Source organism: Rana temporaria, chromosome 2 (assembly GCF_905171775.1).
Source record: "Rana temporaria chromosome 2, aRanTem1.1, whole genome shotgun sequence".
Taxonomy (NCBI): Eukaryota; Metazoa; Chordata; class Amphibia; order Anura; family Ranidae; genus Rana; species Rana temporaria.
The window spans coordinates 502,039,724-502,060,166 of NC_053490.1; the positions used below are offsets into that span (position 1 = coordinate 502,039,724).

Sequence of the window (20,443 nt, forward strand, 5' to 3'; positions counted from 1 at the left end):
CATGGGACATAGGACATGGGATATAGGACATAGGATATAGGACATGGGATATAGGACATGGGACATGGGACATAGGACATGGGATATAGGACATGGGACATAGGACATGGGACATAGGACATGGGATATAGGACATGGGATATAGGACATGGGACATGGGATATAGGACATGGGACATAGGACATGGGACATAGGACATGGGATATAGGACATGGGATATAGGACATGGGACATAGGACATGGGATATAGGACATGGGATATAGGACATGGGATATAGGACATGGGACATAGGACATGGGATATAGGACATGGGATATAGGACATGGGACATAGGACAGGGGTGCCCAACCTTTTGAACTGGCAATATGGGCTTGCCAACCAGCTATTCCAAAGCAGAAGGTCGCGGGCCACATCAGAGGGCTCCGCGGGCCACATCAGAGGGCTCTGCGGGCCACATCAGAGGGCTCTGCGGGCCACATGTGGCCCCCGGGCCACTGGTTGAGCACCCCTGATATAGATCATAGAATATAGGTATTTGGACTTCTGCCTGATAACAGGGACATAGTTAGACTTTATATTGCCTACACATACAACATGGATAATAAAGCCCTCTTGTATCAGCCCTACTGCCTGTGTAATAAGAATATTTTTGTAAGAAAGGATTCTGGAATGTACTATTAGAGGCAGCGTGGTGTGGTGTCTGCTTAATAAGCAAAACAACTTTTTAACAGAAACAGTTGTTGCAGTTGTGCCAGGGTGACCAGTGAGAGAGCTGTGTCTGGGGCCAGTGAGGGAGCTGTGCCTTCTATCTAGTGCCAGTGTGACCAGTAAGGAACTGTCCCTTGTGCAGAGGCGGCTCTAGGCTTTGTGAAGCCTTAGACAAAACTTGACATGGGGCCCCACTCACACCCATGACGGGAAAAAGAATTCAAGGACAAGAGCCTCTTCCCCACAACCCTGGCCGGTGGTTGTGGGGGTCTGCGGGCAGGGGGCTTATTGGAATCTGGAAGCCCCCTTTAACAATGTGGCCCCCATATCTTTAATAACTAATGGGCGGGGGCCACCCGGTGATGTCACCTGGTGAACTAGCCCCCTTGTAATGTCATTGACTGAGGGCATGCTGGGTCATTGATGTCACAAGGGGTGGTGTCACCAATATTTACTGGTTGTTAGGGACGCTGGCGGCCCCACTCCTGAGTCAGGGCTCTTAATGCTGCCTGAGCACATCAGCGTTAAAACTGGGGTAATGCATTGGGTAAGTTAGGCGGCCACGAGGCCCCTGTAAGTGTGAGGCCTTAGGCGACCACCTAATTTGTCTAATTAAAGAGCCGCCTCTGCTCTTGTGTCTAGGCCAGGGTGGCCAGTGAGGAAGCTGTGTCTGGGGCCAGGATGACCATTGAGTGAACCGTGCCCTGTGTCTGGGGCTAGGGTGGCCAGCGAGGGAGCTCTGCCTTCTCTCTAGTGCCAGTGTGACCAGTGAGGAACTGTCCCTTTTGTCTAGGCCAGGGTGGTCAGTAGGGAAGCTGTGCCCTGTGTCTGGGGCCAGAATGACCATTGAGGGAGCTGTGCCCTGTGTCTGGGGCCAGGGTGGCCAGTGAGGAAGCTGTGCCCTGTGTCTGGGGCCAGAATGACCATTGAGTGAGCTGTGCCCTGTGTCTGGGGCCAGCATGACCATTGAGGGAGCTGTGCCCTGTGTCTGGGGCCAGAATGACCATTGAGGGAGCTGTGCCCTGTGTCTGGGGCCAGGGTGGCCAGTGAGGAAGCTGTGCCCTGTGTCTGGGGCCAGAATGACCATTGAGGGAGCTGTGCCCTGTGTCTGGGGCCAGAATGACCATTGAGGGAGCTGTGCCCTGTGTCTGGGGCCAGGGTGGCCAGTGAGGAAGCTGTGCCCTGTGTCTGGGGCCAGAATGACCATTGAGGGAGCTGTGCCCTGTGTCTGGGGCCAGAATGACCATTGAGGGAGCTGTGCCCTGTGTCTGGGGCCAGAATGACCATTGAGGGAGCTGTGCCCTGTATCTGGGGCCAGGGTGGCCAGTGAGGAAGCTGTGCCCTGTGTCTGGGGCCAGAATGACCATTGAGGGAGCTGTGCCCTGTGTCTGGGGCCAGAATGACCATTGAGGGAGCTGTGCCCTGTGTCTGGGGCCAGGGTGGCCAGTGAGGAAGCTGTGCCCTGTGTCTGGGGCCAGAATGACCATTGAGGGAGCTGTGCCCTGTGTCTGGGGCCAGAATGACCATTGAGGGAGCTGTGCCCTGTGTCTGGGGCCAGAATGACCATTGAGGGAGCTGTGCCCTGTGTCTGGTGCCAGAACGACCATTGAGGGAGCTGTGCCCTGTGTCTGGGGCCAGGGTGGCCAGCGAGGGAGCTGTGCCCTGTGTCTGGGGCCAGGGTGGTCAGTGAGGAAGCTGTGCCCTGTGTCTGGGGCCAGGGTGGCCAGCGAGGGAGCTGTTCCCTGTGTCTGGGGCCAGGGTGGCCAGCGAGGGAGCTGTGCCCTGTGTCTGGGGCCAGCGAGCGGAGCTGTGCCCTGTGTCTGGGGCTAGGGTGGCCATTGAGGGAGCTGTGCCCTGTGTCTGGGGCCAGGGTGGCCATTGAGGGAGCTGTGCCCTGTGTCTGGGGCCAGGGTGGCCATTGAGGGAGCTGTGCCCTGTGTCTGGGGCCAGCGAGGGAGCTTTGCCCTGTGTCTGGGGCCAGGGTGGCCATTGAGGGAGCTGTGCCCTGTGTCTGGGGCCAGGGTGGCCAGTGAGGAAGCTGTGCCCTGTGTCTGGGGCTAGAATGACCATTGAGGGAGCTGTGCCCTGTGTCTGGGGCTAGGTTGGCCAGCGAGGGAGCTCTGCCTTCTCTCTAGTGGCAGTGTGACCAGTGAGGAACTGTCCCTTGTGTCTAGGCCAGGGTGGTCAGTGAGGAAGCTGTGCCCTGTGTCTGGGGCCAAAATGACCATTGAGGGAGCTGTGCCCTGTGTCTGGGGCCAGAATGACCATTGAGGGAGCTGTGCCCTGTGTCTGGGGCCAGGGTGGTCAGCAAGGGAGCTGTGCCCTGTGTCTGGGGCCAGGGTGGCCAGTGAGGAAGCTGTGCCCTGTGTCTGTGGCCAGTATGACCATTGAGGGAGCTGTGCCCTGTGTCTGGGGCCAGGGTGGCCAGTGAGGAAGCTGTGCCCTGTGTCTGGGGCCAGAATGACCATTGAGGGAGCTGTGCCCTGTGTCTGGGGCCAGAATGACCATTGAGGGAGCTGTGTCCTGTGTCTGGGGCCAGGATGACCAGTGAGGAAGCTGTGCCCTGTGTCTGGGGCCAGAATGACCATTGAGGGAGCTGTGCCCTGTGTCTGGTGCCAGAACGACCATTGAGGGAGCTGTGCCCTGTGTCTGGGGCCAGGGTGGCCAGCGAGGGAGCTGTGCCCTGTGTCTGGGGCCAGGGTGGTCAGTGAGGAAGCTGTGCCCTGTGTCTGGGGCCAGGGTGGCCAGCGAGGGAGCTGTTCCCTGTGTCTGGGGCCAGGGTGGCCAGTGAGGAAGCTGTGCCCTGTGTCTGGGGCCAGAATGACCATTGAGGGAGCTGTGCCCTGTGTCTGGGGCCAGGGTGGCCAGCGAGGGAGCTGTGCCCTGTGTCTGGGGCCAGCGAGCGGAGCTGTGCCCTGTGTCTGGGGCTAGGGTGGCCATTGAGGGAGCTGTGCCCTGTGTCTGGGGCCAGGGTGGCCATTGAGGGAGCTGTGCCCTGTGTCTGGGGCCAGGGTGGCCATTGAGGGAGCTGTGCCCTGTGTCTGGGGCCAGCGAGGGAGCTTTGCCCTGTGTCTGGGGCCAGGGTGGCCATTGAGGGAGCTGTGCCCTGTGTCTGGGGCCAGGGTGGCCAGTGAGGAAGCTGTGCCCTGTGTCTGGGGCTAGAATGACCATTGAGGGAGCTGTGCCCTGTGTCTGGGGCTAGGTTGGCCAGCGAGGGAGCTCTGCCTTCTCTCTAGTGCCAGTGTGACCAGTGAGGAACTGTCCCTTGTGTCTAGGCCAGGGTGGTCAGTGAGGAAGCTGTGCCCTGTGTCTGGGGCCAAAATGACCATTGAGGAAGCTGTGCCCTGTGTCTGGGGCCAGAATGACCATTGAGGGAGCTGTGCCCTGTGTCTGGGGCCAGGGTGGTCAGCAAGGGAGCTGTGCCCTGTGTCTGGGGCCAGGGTGGCCAGTGAGGAAGCTGTTCCCTGTGTCTGGGGCCAGTATGACCATTGAGGGAGCTGTGCCCTGTGTCTGGGGCCAGGGTGGCCAGCGAGGGAGCAGTGAAAGGTGGTTCTACAAAGTATTGACTCAGGGAGGCTGAATACAAAATTTTCACACATTTATTTGTAAAAAAAAAAAAAAAAAACATTTTTTTTCTTGCACTTTACAATTATGTGCCACTTTGGGGGTTATTTTTCTAAAGGCAAATCCACTTTGAACTACAAGTGCAAAGTGCACTTGAAATTGCACTGAAAGTACACTTGGGAAGTGCAGTTGCTGTAAATGTGAGGGGGACACACAAGGAAAAGAAAAAACAGCATTTTAGCCTGTACATGACTGGATGATAAAATCAGCAGAACTTCCCCTCATTTCAGAGCTTCCCCTCAGATTTACAGCAACTGCACTTCCAAGTGCCCTTTCAGTGCAATTTCAAGAGCACTTTACACTTGTAGTTCAAAGTGGATTTGCCTTTTGTAAATAACCCTCTTTGTGTTGGTCTATCACATAAAATCCTAATAATATACATTTATGTTTTTGGTTGTAACAAGAGGGAAATTTTTTATTTTTTTTCAATGGGTATGAATACTTTTGCAAGGCACGGTATGTATCTAGGATCAGGGTGACCAATGACTCCTCTCCCGGGTCTCCTCCCCGCCCCCTCCTGAGAAGTGAGGCGGCTCTCCCTGGCTGTGTGTTCGGTCAGGAGAGGGGGGAGGGGGGAGGATGGAGAGGGTTGTAGAGCTGAGAGCACATCACATCTGTTCCCCGCCGCCTGGGATGGGATTACATTACTGCACGTTGGGAGTGAATGAGGCTCTATAGTCACCGTGTGCGCCTCTCCCTCCCGTCCAGGACTGTGCATTCATCCAGCCCGGATCTTGTGTCTGTAGACTCCGGACTCCCCATTCACAAATCTCCGCCGCCGGATCTACCGGGACCTGCGAGGAGTTCCCTGCACCGGGCTGCCGATCCTTCCCTATATAGAGCGACCATGGCTGTGCCAGGACTGTGCGCCGCCTACCAGGAGACTCAGTGCTGAGGATTGCCCAGGACTGTGCATTGCCAATCTCTGCCAGGACTCATTGCTGAGGATTGCCAGGACTGTGCATTGCCCATCTCTGCCAGGACTCATTGCTGAGGATTGCCAGGACTGTGCATTGCCAATCTCTGCCAGGACTCATTGCTGTACACCTATCTCTACCAGAACTGTGCATTGCCAATCTCTGCCAGGACTCATTGCTGTACACCTATCTCTACCAGAACTGTGCATTGCCAATCTCTGCCAGGACTGTGCGCTTACCTGGAGACTCATTGCTGAGGATTGCCAGGACTGTGCATTGCCAATCTCTGCCAGGACTGTGCATTGCCCTTCTCTGCCAAGACTGTGCATTGCCAATCTCTACCAGGACTCATTGCTGTACACCTATCTCTACCAAGACTGTGCATTGCCAGTCTCTGCCAGGACTGTCCATTGCATATCTCTGCCAGGACTCATTGCTGTGCATTGCCCATGCCTACCAGGATTTACTTGAGTGCATTGTCTAGCTTTGCCAGGTATGTACTTTGCCTATCTTTGCCAGGGCTTTTCATTCACTAGAAACCTCATTGTTGTGTATACCCAATCTCTGCCAGGGCTGTGCATTGCCTATTTCTGCCAGGACTGTGCACCCAGTAAAGTCCTTATTGCTGTGAATATCCCTACTCTGCCAGGGCTGTGCATTACCCATCTGTGCCAGGGCTGTGCACCCACTAGAAGCATTGATACTGTGTAAACCCTATCTCTGCCAGGGCTGTGCATTACCCATCCTTGCAAGGGCTGTGCACCCACTTGGAGCAATGATATTAGTAATATCTTATCTCTGCCAAGGCTGTGCATTTCCTATCTGTGCCAGGGCTATGCACTCACTAGAAGCAATGATACTATATATACCCTATATCTGCCAGGATTGTGCATTACCTATCTGTGCCAGGGCTGTGCACCCACTAGAAGCAAGGATACTATGTATACCCTATCTCTGCCAAGGCTGTGCAATACCTATCTGTGCCAGGGCTATGCACTCACTAGAAGCAATGATACTATGTATACCCTATCTCTGCCAAGGCTGTGCAATACCTATCTGTGCCAGGGCTGTGCACCCACTAGAAGCATTTGATACTGTGTATACCCTATCTCTGCCAAGGCTGTGCCTTACCTATCTGTGCCAGGGCTGTGCACCCTCTAGAAGCAATTATGCTATGTGTACCCTATCTCTGACAGGGTTGTGCATTACCTATCTGTGCCAGGGCTGTGCACCTACTAGAGGCAATAATACTGTGTATACCCTATCTCTACCAGGGCTGCACATTGCCCTTCTCTGCCATGATGGTGCACCCTCTGGAATCCTTATTCCCACAAATACCCCTACTCTGCCAGGGCGGTGAATTATCTTTCTGTGCCAGGACTATGCACCAGCTAGAAGCACTAGTGCTGTATATACCTCATCTCTGCCAGGGCTTTGCATTACCTATCTATGCCAGGGCTGTGCACCCACTAGATGCATTAATATAGTGTATACCCTATTTCTGCCAATGCAGTGCATTGCCTATCTCTGATAGGACTGTGCACCCAGTAGAAGCCTTATTGCTGTGTATATGCCTACTCTGCCAGGACTGTACATTACCTATTTGTGCCAGGGCTGTGCACCCACTAGAAACATTATTGTTGTGTATACCCAATCTCTGCTAGGGCTGTTCATTACTATCTGTGCCAGGGCTGTGCACCTACCAGAAGCAATACTACTGTGTATACCCTATCTGTGCCAGGGCTGTGCATTACCTATCTGTGCCAAGGCTGTGCACCCACTAGAAGCATTATTTCTGTGTATACCCCATCTCTGCCAGGTCTATACATTACTATTTGTGCCAGGGCTGTGCACCCACTAGAAGCATTATTGTTGTGTATACCCAATCTCTGCTAGGGCTGTACATTACTATCTGTGCCAGGGCTGTGCACCTACTAGAAGCAATACTACTGTGTATACCCTATCTGTGCCAGGGCTGTGCATTACCTATCTGTGCCAAGGCTGTACACCCACTAAAAGCCCCATTGCTGTAAATGCCCCATCTCTGCCAGGGTTTTGGCTATATGTGCCAGGGCTCTGTATTACCTATCCGTGCCAGGGCTGTGCACCCACTAGAAGCATTATTTCTGTGTATATCCCATCTCTGCCAGGTCTGTACATTACTAATTGTGCCAGGGCTGTGCACCTACTAGAACCAATACTACTGTGTATATCCTATCTATGCCAGGGCTGTGCATTACCTATCTGTGCCACGTCTGTACATTACTATTTGTGCCATGGATGTGCACCTACTAGAAGCAATACTACTGTGTATACCTTATCTCTACCAGGGCTGTGCATTACCTATCTATCCACTAGAAGCCTCATTGCTGTGTATGCCCCCATCTCTGCCAGAGTTTTGTCTATTTGTGCCAGGGCTGTGCACCCACTAGAAGCCCCATTGCTGTGCACCCCCCTGGTTTGCTGTTCACTGCAGTAGATCTAACTTGTGGTCCTCTGTCTCCTCCAGGATGCCAGCCGCGGCCGGGGATGGGCTCAGTGAGTCTCCCCCCAGGTTCTTGCTCGGGGAGAAGGCACCGGTGCAACTGGAAGAGTCCTGCCTTCCATCCTGTGTGAGCAACGTGTCCCGGGAGACTCTGCGCAACTTCCAGCACACCAAGAGAGTGGGCAACTACCTGATCGGGAAGAAGCTGGGAGAGGGCTCCTTTGCCAAAGTCCGAGAAGGGCTGCATGTGGTCACCGGAGAGCGGGTAAGACACCACACCATAGTATATATCTGTGCAATTTTGCTGTGTTAATGTATGTTCTCTTATATTGCATTATTTCTGTGTGCCCACATTCCAGTACATCTGATACCTTTGCAGAGGTGCTGGACTGTACTGCTGGCCACATCAATGTATCATCGACCATATTCATAAGAATTGACCCTGCAATTGGGTCGTTGCAACTGCTTGAAGTCGGGACGGTAAACTCGTTCTTATAAGTTCATCACTTTAAATGACAAACATTTATTGGGAAAACAACAGAATTCAGAAGATAAAGTTGCAAAATTACCGCAGATGTAAAAATGATCAGAGTTTTACAACCATCTGATCAAATTAATCTTCGATTCTTATAATTTTTTTTTTTTAAAAGGATTAAAATCATAGGCCCAGATTCACAAAGGAGATACACCATCGTATCTCTGAGTTGTGCCGTCGTATCTATGCGCCTGATTCTTAGAATCAGTTACGCATAGATTTCTATTAGATCCGACCGGCGTAAGTCTCTTACGCTGTCGGATCGTAACTGCATATTTACGCTGGCCGCTAGGGGCGTGTACGCTGATTTACGCCTAGAAATATGTAAATCAGCTAGATACGCGAATTCACGAACGTACGCCCGGCCGACGCAGTACAGATACGCCGTTTACAGCTTTTCCTGGCGTAAAGTTACCCCTGCTATATGGTGGCGTACATGCGGCGTACCAATGTTAATTAGGGACGTCGTTTTGAATATTTTACGTCGTTTGCGTAAGTCGTCCGTGAATGGGGCTGGACGTAATTTACATCCACGTCAAAACCAATACGTCCTTGCGGCGTATTTGGAGCAATGCACGCTGGGATATGTCCACGGACGGCGCATGCATCTAAGATCCGAAGACGTACGCCTGTCGGATCTAACCCAGATGCCGTCGTATCTTGTTTTGAGGATTCAAAACAAAGATTCGACGCAGGAAATTTGAAAGTACGCCGGCGTATCAGTAGATACGCCGGCGTACTCTCTTTGTGGATCTGCCCCATTAATTTTAGGCAACATTTTTTTTCCTTTACAACCAAAAAAAAGGTAAATATCTGGATAACAGACAATAGCACATCACCTTGTCCTCTCCTCGGGGTCACGTTATTGAGAGATGGCTCAGGCAGGGCTTTTTAGGTAGTAATTTACACTCGGGTGGTCCCTGTCCCAGAGGAACTGCCTGTGGCTGTTTGTAGCCCTTATAGTCCTATATACACCTTGTGGCACTTTTTACATAGCACACCTGGCAGAACAAAAGCTGTTAAACAAAGTGCCAGTGGGTGTGTAAAGTTTTAAAGAGAGAGAGAGAAAAAAAATACATCAAGCAAGTGATCCATAGTGTTACTCATTCATTGACATTTCTGCAGACACAACAATGTTTTGATGCTGTGGTTGACTTCTTTTGTATTTATTTTAGGGTTGTCCCAATACCACTTTTTTAAGTACAAGTACCGATACTTTTTTTCAAGTACTCGCTATTACCGATTACCGATATTTTTTTTTTTAACCTCACGTGACAGTGGCACATGTGTCAGTATTTTTTTTTTTTTTTTTTTTATATTTATTTTTTTATTTTTTACAATTTTTATTTTTTACAATTTTTTTTTTTTTTTTTTATTTTTTTTTTTTTTTTAATCTCATGTGACAGTATGTTGTTTTTTTTAATATTATTCTTTAAATTTTTTACACTTTTCCTTTTATTTTTTGCAATTGTTTTTTTTTTTTGGGGGGGGGGGGGTTGACAGTGTCAATGAGTTTTTTTTTTTTTTTTTTTACAATAAATTTTTGTATTATTTAATGCAATTCTTTTTTTTTTTTTTTTTATCAGCCCTGTTGGGGGGCTTTGGTGAGATATCAGGGGAGATATAGATGTCTGCTGTTTTTCGGATCATTAGGTCCCTTTCACATTGGGGCGTTTTTCATGCGGTACAGCTCTAAAAATAGCGCTGCTATACCGCATGAAAAATCATGCCCTGTAGTGTTCAATGTGAAAGCCCGAAGGCTTTCACACTGAAGCGGTGCGCTAGCAGGAACGCTCCAAAAGTCCTGCTAGCCGCATCTTTACCGCGGTATAGGAGCGGTGAGTTCACCGCTCCTATACCGCGCCTTCCCATTGAAATCAATGGGAAAGCGCGGTATTAACCCTTTTTCGGCCGCTAGCGGGGGTTAAAACCTCACCGCTAGCGCCCGAATATTTCGGTAAATACGACGGTATAGCCGCGCTACAAATAGCGCGGCTATACCGTCACCGCGGCTCCACGCTGCAATGTGAAAGCAGCCTTAGGACGGTGTTTTCGACAGCCAATTTCGCTTTTTCATCAAACAAAAGCTGGATGTGCAGACTATAAAAGTTTTGTCGGAAGTAAACTCAACGTCCGATTTTCGTTTCATTATTCCGTTTTGCGTATGAAAAAAAATCGTAGGGGCAAGACTACGCATGTTCAGAAACGAAAGAGTACATACAAAACTATTCAACACGTTACGTCACTTCTGAAGTTGTATTCTGTAGTACGAAAATTTTCGTATTGTGAGTAACCTTTTTCACTTTGGACATGAGACTAGCATAGCACAAAAAACGGACGTTCAGATGTCCGAAAATGTGATCATGCGTACGAGGCTTAAGACATAGGGGTTGATTTACTAAATGCAAATAGACACTGCACTTTGCAAAGTTGCATTCTGCAAGTGCAGTTGCTCCAGAGCTTAGTAAATGAGCAGAAGTTCTGCTGACTTCCATCATCCAATCATGCGCAAGCAAAAATGCATTTTTTTTTTACTTTCCTTGCACGTTATTGGGTATTCTTTACAAATAAAGCTTTACTTCATTTACTAAGCTCTGGAGCACCTGCACTTTGCAACCTGCACTGTCTATTTGTCTTTAGTAAATCCACCCCTCAGACTCAGAAGTTCTGATTTCATTTACTGCTTGTATGTTCTAGGCCAGTGACTCAAAGGGGGTTATTTACGAAAGGCAAAATCCACTTTGCACTACAAGTGCAAACTACAAGTGCAAAGTGCACTTGAAATTGCAGTTGCTGTAAATCTCAGGGAAATATCTGAAATGAGGGGAAGCTCTGCTGATTTTATCATCCAATCATGTGCAAGCTAAAATGCTGTTTTTTATTTTCCTTGCCTGTCCCCCCAGGGCCGTTTGAAGGAATTTGGGGGCCCCAAGCAAAATGGGGGCCCCCCCCGCATGCAAAGCCTACATTAGCGCTACACTAATTTTTTACACCCATGTTTTTGCTCCTCCCCCCTCCCTATAGTCCCTATATTTTTCTATTCTCACCTCCCCTTCTCCCCTGTAGGCTGCCACTGTAGCGTGGCCGAGCTCCTCTTCCTCCTGTCAGTTCAGTGTTCTATTATTATGGGTCACCAGGCCTGGGCCGGGTACAGCGTGATGCAGGAGATTCAGTTTCCTGTGTTCCCAGTCAGACTGACAGGAAGTGAGCACTCAGTGTGCACTTCCTGTCAGTCTGGCCGGGAACAGGAAACTGAATCTCCTGTACCACGCGCGGTACCTGGCCGGACTGACAGGACTCCAGGAGGAAGGAAGAGGAGCTTGGCCATGCTACAGCCTGGGAAGGGAAAGTTGGGGGCCCCAAGCCAGCTCGGGGCCCCAAGCAATTGTTTGTTTTGCCTGTCCTGTAGCGACGGGCCTATGTCCCCCTCAGGTCTACAGCGACTGCACTTCCAAGTGCACTTTCAGTGCAATTTCAAGTGCATTTTGCACTTGTAGTGCAAAGTGGATTTGCCTTTAGTAAATAACCGCCAAAAGGTATTAAACATAGAGAAGCAGGTAATCCGAATTTTCAGAAGATGGTCAGCATTAGCAACCAGCTGTGCATCAATCATGATAGTACTGTATGAAGATCCATTATGTAAAATAATATCCTGTGCTCAAAGTCCAGTGGATCTCACATGAAAATCTCTGACATTTAAAACTTTCAGTCCTTGCTGAAGTATTCCAGATTTTCTGGCTGCTGCGCACACCTCGCTAGTAATCCCGCACCTGGGAAGACTTAAACTTGTTATTTATTCTGATCCATCCATTACTGTCTATAAGAAAACTCGGGATAATACTTTAATATAGGGCATAAGTTCACAGCCATACAGGATGAGGCCCCAGACATAACAACCGGGCTGTTTTAGATTGTAAAGGCACATATTCGAAAAAAAATCTTCCGCTATTATATAGGAAAAGGGCAATTTTTTTCCAGTTACAGCACAGAATATACAGTATGACCATGCGGTTTATAGGGTGCCATAAATCATGGTAAGCAATCATAAACCATCTAAATTGATCTATCTGTGGGGAGCTGTTACTTGGTCGCTGTAGGTTGGGTATTTTTTTCATTTCTCATAAAGTGTATCTGTAACAAGACCCTTTTTCTTACTAATGGACAGAATAGGAAATTGTTTTCTACGTGCGATTAGGGGGTTTTCCTTAATTTTCAAATCCATAAACCCAACAGGAAGTGAGAGAAATCCCCTTCTTAAGACAGCTAGCTGTTCCTAGACTAGGTGTCTCCTTCGGAAGTTCTCCACTAACCTGTTCCAGTGACACCGTTCACATTTTGGATTTTCTATCACCCAGAAACTAAAGCCTCGTACACACGACCAAGTTTCTCGGCAAAAACCAGGAAGAAACTTGCTGGGAGATATTTTTTTGCCAAGGAAACCGGTCGAGTGTACATTTTCGTAGAGGAAACTGTCGAGAAACTCGACGAGCCAAAAAGAGAGCAAGTTCTCTATTTCCTCGACGGGAATGAAGAAACTTGCCTTGTCGAGTTCCTCAACAGCCTAACAAGGAACTCGACGAGGAAAACGATGTGTTTCGCCCGTCGAGTTCCTCGGTCGTGTGTACAAGGCTTTAGAGGAGGTTGAATCTTCCTAGTGGGACACATACAGTAAAAATGACTGAGGCCTCGTACACACGATAGGTTAACCAGGGGACAACGGTCTGATGGACCGTTTTCATCGGTCCAAACCGATCGTGTGTAGGCCCCATAGGTTATTTAACCATAGGTTAAAAAAAAGCCAACTTGATTTAAAATTAACCTATGGATTCCTAACCGATAGGAAAAAAACGATCGTTAGTAGGCACATCCATCGGTTAAAAATCCACGCATGCTCAGAATCAAGTCGACGCTTGCTTGGAAGCATTGAACTTTGTTTGTTTTTTTCAGCAAGTCGTTGTGTTTTACGTCACCGCGTTCTGACACGATCGTTTTTTTAACTGATGGTGTGTAGGCGTGACGGACCATCAGTCAGCTTCATTGGTTAACCTATGGTGTGTACGAGGCCTAAAACTCAAAACTGTCCTCAAAACTAACACCCAAAAAACATACGTTTGACTAATGCCGCGTACACACGATCGGACATTCCGACATGAAAACAGTGGATTTTTTTGTGACGGATGTTGGCTCAAACTTGTCTTGCATACACACGGTCGCAGAAATGTTGTCGGAAATTCTGATAGTCAAGAACGCGGTCACGTACAACACATACGACGGCACTATTAAAGGGAAGTCCGATACCAGTCGTGTTAGCAGAAGTTTGGTGACAGATGATTCGCGCTTTTTAGCCTCATGCTTTTCAGTCCGTTACAGCGTGACGAATGTGCTGTCTCAATTACGAATGCTAGTTTTACCAGACCGAGCGCTTCCGTGTCGTATTTTATTCAGAGCATGCGTAGAATTTTGTGCTTTGGAACTGTCTACACACGATCGGAATTTACGAGAACGGATTTTGTTGTCAGAAAATTTGAGAACCAGCTCTCAAATTTTGTTGTCGGAAATTCCCTCAGAAAATGTCTGATGGGGCCTACACACGGTTGGAATTTCCAACCAAAAGCTCCTATCGAACATTTTGCGTGTGTACGCGGCATAAGAGTGGCTCTTCTCTGATTCCCAACTACTTATAGCCAAAGGGCCAGATCCACGAAGAAGTTACGACGGCGTATCTATTGATACGCCGCGTAACTTCTAGGTTGCTCCGGCGTGTCTTTGTTTTATATCCACAAAACAAGATACTTCCTGAAGCTGGGCTAGATCCAACTGGCGTACGTCTTAGTACGCCGTCGGATCTAAGGTGCATATTTACGCTGGCCGCTAGGTGGCACTTCCGTCGATTTCCGCGTCGAGTATGCAAATTAGCTAGATACGCCAATCCACAAACGTACGTCCGCCCGGCGCATTTTTTTACGTCGTTTCCGTAAGGCTTTTTCCGGCGTAAAGTTACCCCTGCTATATGAGGCGTACTCAATGTTAAGTATGGACATCGTTTCCGCGTCAAATTTAGAACATTTTACGTTGTTTGCGTAAGTCGTTCGCGAATAGGGCTTTGCGTAGCATTACGTTCACGTCGAAAGCATTGGCTTGTTGCGGGTTAATTTGGAGCATGCGCACTGGGATACCCCCACGGACAACACATGCACCGTTAAAAAAAAAACGTAATTTACGTCGGGTCAAGATGTATTAACATAAAACACGCCCCCATCTCATCCATTTGAATTGCGCGCCCTTACGCCGACACAGTCACACTACGCCGCCGTAACTTACGGCGCAAATTCTTTCAGTATACGGGAAATACGATGTAAGTTACGGCGGAGAAGATCAAGAAAGTTGACATCTTACCTAGAAGATTTCCATTCCGCAAGCTGATATTTTTCCGCTTATGCAAGTGGTGTTAAAAGGCAATAGTATCTTCCAATAATGGATTGACGTCTCAACATTATCAAAAAAGATCCTTTCTGACAGGTTCTCTTTACATGCATGACTACCTACCTTATGGGAATTGGCCATGGCTTTTGTTAAATTATCTGCCACTTCCTATTTGACATGTACCACTTCATGTGTATTTTTTGTTGTAACCATATTAACATGCATATCCCTCAAGGGAAGCAAATCCTATCTTTCTTCTGCAGTGTTTCAAAGGCCCCATATAAATGGCTTCTAAAAATAGACATCGGATACTTGAATGTAATGAGATGATTAACAATGGGCTGAGACTCGTGTCACTTGAGTTCTCATGACAGGGTCCAGCATTTGATTAACTGTTTGTACCAGGTACAAGGTTTCAGAGCCTGCGTCATAATGTAGAATGTCTTATTATATCTGGGGAAAAAAGGCATGTTCGATGAGCCTTGTCATCTTTTACAGCTCCTTCAGAATTCTCAGAATAGAAGTGGCGTCCTTTGTGCGCTTATTACAGCGAGAATTTGCCATTTTGCTCTTTCTAAATATAAATCCTTGATGGCTGTCTTGTTTCTTGGTAAGTGAATCTCAAGGTGATCTCAAGTTAGTCAAGTTACCATGGCACTGTGGACTTTTCAAATGGTCAATTAATAAGTAGAAGCAACAAAAATGTTGCTGTGGCAAGGGAGCAAGTTTTAAATGCCCCAGGCCTGAAAGATTGTGGATTTCAGTGCTTGGCTGGTCCTGCAAAATTTCAATGTAATAAAACCTCATTCTTTTGCTTGACCGTAATTTTATTGTAGAAATACCCTGACTTTCACATGACTTGGCAGACATCAAAGAAGACTTTAGGTTAGTTCACTTAAAGTATTGTTTTAAGTGGAGTCTGCTGGGCTGGGCCACTATTAGGTTGCTCATTACCTTTTGGGGACTACTTTTGAGATCTGCTCTTTGTAGCCTTTCGTGTTGGTCCTGTCCAGTTTGAAATCCCAACTGTGGATATGGCAGAGAAGGGTCAGAACTGTCTACTAGGAATATTTTCCCATACTTTCAATCCCTGTGACACCAAGACAAGGCTTGGGGAGTAATGCCGCGTACAGATGAGCGAACATTCCGAAAACAAAGCCGTGGATTTTTTTCCAACAGATGTTGGCTCAAACTTGTCTTGCGCACACACGGTCACACAAATGTTGACGGAAATTCCGAGCGTCAAGAATGCGGTGACCTACAACATGTAAGACGGCACTAGAAAAGGGAAATTCAATACCAGTTGTGTTAGTAGAAGTTTGGTGAGAGACCATTCGCGCGTTTCAGCCTCATGCTTTTCAGTCCGTTACAGCGCTTCCTTATCGTACTTGATTCAGTGTGGAATTTTGAGCGTCGGAATTGTCCACACACGATCGGAATTTACGAGAATGAATTTTTTTGTCAGAAAATTTGAGAACCCTCTCTCAAATTTTTGTTGTCAGAAACTCCGACTGCAATTGTCCGATAGGGCCTACACGTTTGGAATTTCTGACCAAAAGCTTCCATCGATCATTTGTTGTCGGAAATTCCGACAACTTGGATTGAAAGACATGGACATCAATAAAAAACTGGGCCAAGTTTCTATTTCTTCCCCACTCTACTAAATAAAAGTGTTTTTGTTGCAGCCTCTGCCCCTATTTGGGAGATATCCTTTCCCTGTGATTCCCTTTTACCAGGACAGGAAATTAATAGTAATGTCCGGAGTGGTGACATATAGAACAATAAAAACCCTAAAAAGATTCGAAGTAACTTTATTCAAAAGAAAAAGAAAATAGCTGTAGTTGGGCTTTAACAAAACGTAGAAACCAAAAGGCACCAGGAGGTGCGTAAAATGGAAATAATAATTTTTGGTTGGAGTAACCATTTCATTAAAAACAAGTCCCAGTTTAATTGTTCTTTGTATTAAAATTGATTAATAAAGAGTTAAAAGCATTTTTAGGTTTTTACTGCTTTTGAGATAAGAGATTACAAAAGTGCCAACAGACTAGTAAGTGTCAAGAGTGGTCACTAGAGTAGAAGTAGTAGGAGTAGAAGTAGTAGAAGTAGCAGCCAACAAAGGAAAGCCAACCAGTTTCTTATGCTGCGTACACACGATCGGTTTGTCTGATGAAAACGGTCTGATGGACCGTTTCATCAGACCAAACCGATCGTGTGTGGGCCCCATTGGTTATTTATCTAACGGTTAAAAAAATGGAACTTGCTTTAAAATTATCTGACGGATACCTAACCGATAGATAAAAACCATCGTCTGTGAGCACGTCCATCGGTTAAAAATCCACGCTCGGTTTTTCGACCATCAGTCAGCTTCATCGGATAACTGATGGAAAAATCCATCAGACCGTTTTCATCGGATTAACCGATCGTGTGTATAGGGCATAAGGCTACAAAAGTCCTATTTTATTAGAGATGAGAAGTGGTAGTTCCAACGTTGTAATCAATATTAATGACAGGAAATTTCTATTCCTCATATAAACCATGAGATTGAGCTGCCGAACTGGTGGTGCAGACATAATTTTTTAACCTTGACGGATTCTACAAGGAACACTTGTAAGACCCCTGTATGGATGGGGAGCTACCAGCTAAATCCATGAAATAAACCTACAAACGAGAACCCGTCTTCATTAAACCTACTGAACCCCAATGGCTCAGCACTCTTCCTTTACTCTCATTTCTTGGTGATGCCTATTACTTTGGCAGGAAGTATAGTACAGTGGAACCGCGGATTATGAGCATAATCCGTTATGGGAGAATGCTTGTGATCTTGTATGTCTAAAGCGAGTTTCCCCATTGAAGTCAATGGAAACAAAAATAATTTGTTCCGCATGCGGCCAGAAGTGGGAACACACGAAAAGAACTTGAGGACAGCTTGGCTGACCTCGGCAAACCTCGGAAAGGCTCGAGAACAGTGTATTTCCGAGTCTTTACGATCATTTCCGAACAGCCTCAATCGGCTCAGAACGGTGCAGTTTGGCTCCGCTCCCGCACCCCCCCCCACCTCAGGCCAAACGCGGTACTACACACCGCTTTGGCTTGAATCCTGCTAGTTTTGCGAAACAATACTTGCAAACCGAGAAAGGGTTTAAAAAAATACAGTGCTCGTATTGCGAAACTAATCGTTAACCTCATTACTCGCAATCCGAGGTTCCACTGTAAAGGGAAATTTCTGATGTCCAATTGACAACACAGCTTACATAAGACAGACTGAATTGTATTTCCTGATTCTGCCCTACTCAGTAGTAAATACTGCAGAACATAAGTAACCACCCAAAGAAAATATATTTAGAAAATTTCCTTAGGGCTTTGTTAGTTAGAGGCACGGGGACAGCAAATCCATCCTTAGACATCTGATAGGCTTCACTTGTTCTGGGTTGGTATCTTAATACAGAGCCAAGCAAGAAAAAAATGACAGCTCCGTGCCCGTAGTCTGCTTCTTCAAAAATGTCTTAGCAGTGGCAGCTCCCATTATTTCGTCCTGACCGACTCCCTTTTTAGGTCCTTTTTTTTTTATTGCGACGAGTTGGTGTTTTGGCAGTGAATCTGCTGAACTTCAGTGTTTTGTCTATGTCTTTCCCTTAATCCCGTCAGTCAGAGGTCTACAATAGCGATAGTGTATGATATTTTGTATGTGTATATTTAGATATTCACATCTGCTCTAGACTATCCTTGATGAGCAGCCAAAACTCATTCCCTCGACGGCTCTGGTTATGTTAAATAGTTTGTCGTTTTTTGCTGTAATATTTAAAGTGAAAAACCTCTACAAACAAACTAAAGGGCTAGATTTACTCAGTATATATGTCCGTCTCTGTGTGATCCTGATCTTAATCGCAAGAAGATTATTTTGGCTCTGGAGTATTCCAAAACTATGTGCACCTGAAAACTGTATCAGTCTATACGCCAGACACCGAGAAGGCAGCCATCTTGGGGGGCTTCATTAGAGTACATAAAAATGTATATTTAATTTTAATAAATGATTTGAGCTGCTCGCAATTTTTTGATCTAGCCAAGTTTACAAAAATGAAAAACAGTTGACTGTTCTTGTGAACATATACAGTCATTTTTGCAGTATTTTCTTACGTGAGGCCTTGTGACGCAGGCCCTATGCTAGGCTTCCATTACCTCGGCAGATATGACCTGTGTTATGTAATAATACATCTTCAGTTTGCAATGCTAGCACTTGGCCAGGGGCCCTGTGAGCTGACACGTTATATACCTTGAGAACGCAGAACTATAATCCAATTATGTAATTTGAGGCAGGTAACTGGCGTAGGAGATTTATACATAATCCTTTTGATGAATCGCTTCCTCATCATGTTGTGTATGATTATGTCCGTCATCCCCTGACAGTTGGCAAAGGCGTATATGCTCTGGCTCTATCTTGTATACAGCTCTGGACTCCACTCGCCAATTTTTTTTTTCTTTAACCCAAGGGGAATAGGAAGATACACATTTGAACTGCAGACTTAAAGGGGTTGTAAAGGTTCATGTTTTTTTCACCTTAATGCATTCTATGCATTAAGGTGAAAAAAACATCTGATGTTTGCCGGCCCCCCCCCCCCCCCCCCCCCCCATTTACTTACCTGAGCCCTCAAAAGTCCCGCGTTGTGAACGTGCAGGCTTCTCGACTGGGCTTTTCGGCTCTTCTCAGTTTATTCATTGGATGATAGCAGCGCAGCCATTGGCTCCCACTGCTGTCAATCAAATCAATGACGCAGTGTGCCGGGGGGCGGGGCCGAGTGATACAGTCGGTGGCTATATCACGGGAGCGCGCCTGCAAGCTAACCCCCCTTGGGAGAGCGCTTCCCAGAACGGGGGTTAGCTGATGTGAGGAGGAGCCAAGACAGCCGTCGAGGGACCCCAGAAGACAGGGATCGGGGCCACTCTGTGCAAAACGAACTGCACACTGGAGGTAAGTATGACATGTTTGTTATTTTTTTTTTTTAAAAGGGGAGCTTTAAAACCCCTTTAAAAGCAGATCCCCAGATGAAGCACTTTATTTTACGGAAGCAGGGTATTTAACTTTCTACCCTGTTTTTCAGTAAGGATGAGGAAGAGGTATTTCGACTGACCCTCATGTTAGAAATTGCAAGTTGTACAGTATGGTGAAAGATCAATTTTTTTGAGTAGCAACCAGATTTTCCCCCATATTCTTTCATATCACACTGGGAATATTTGTTCTTTCTATTGGTTGAACCAGATGGACTTCTGCCCTTTTTCAACTAGAATAACTATGTAAGTAACTTGACTGGTTCTTATTGGCAACTCAGACAAATATCAGAGACTTTTGGTCATGAGACCATCCCATAGGTTCAGCTTGCTTCTGTTTGACTGAATGGATGCCAATAGCTTAACACAAATGACACTCAGGGGGTCACTGGGCAACTGTTATGCTGGCCATACACTGGTCGAGTTTAGAAAGAACTTTCTTTTGAAAACCAGAAATTTTGTGCGTTTTGTGATCCAATCATTGATTTCGAAATTTTACCAACCAAACCTTCAGTTTCAACTCATGTTCCTACAGAAAATATTTTTTGTGTCTGGGAATCTTCGTTTCTTTCTGGGAATCTTCTTTTCTTGCACATGCGCATTTCTGTTTCGATTACATTTCTCGCACAATTCTCCCATCATTGATTATAAAATCGTTAGTTTTTTAAGAAAATTTCCAACATGTCTGATTATTAAAATTCGATGAC

At 47.0% G+C, this 20,443-nt stretch overlaps 1 protein-coding gene across 1 annotated transcript in view; it reads left to right on the forward strand.

Annotated features, from left to right (window-relative positions):
• Window positions 1-4,873: 4,873 nt before the first annotated feature.
• HUNK (hormonally up-regulated Neu-associated kinase) overlaps window positions 4,874-20,443 on the forward strand; it is a 91,863-nt gene continuing 76,293 nt past the window's right edge. The window contains exons 1-2 of the mRNA XM_040338869.1: window positions 4,874-5,743; window positions 7,760-8,000. Of these exons, the coding sequence (XP_040194803.1) occupies window positions 5,700-5,743; window positions 7,760-8,000 (285 nt within the window). The 5' untranslated portion in view covers window positions 4,874-5,699. The remainder of the gene's footprint in view (window positions 5,744-7,759; window positions 8,001-20,443) is intronic.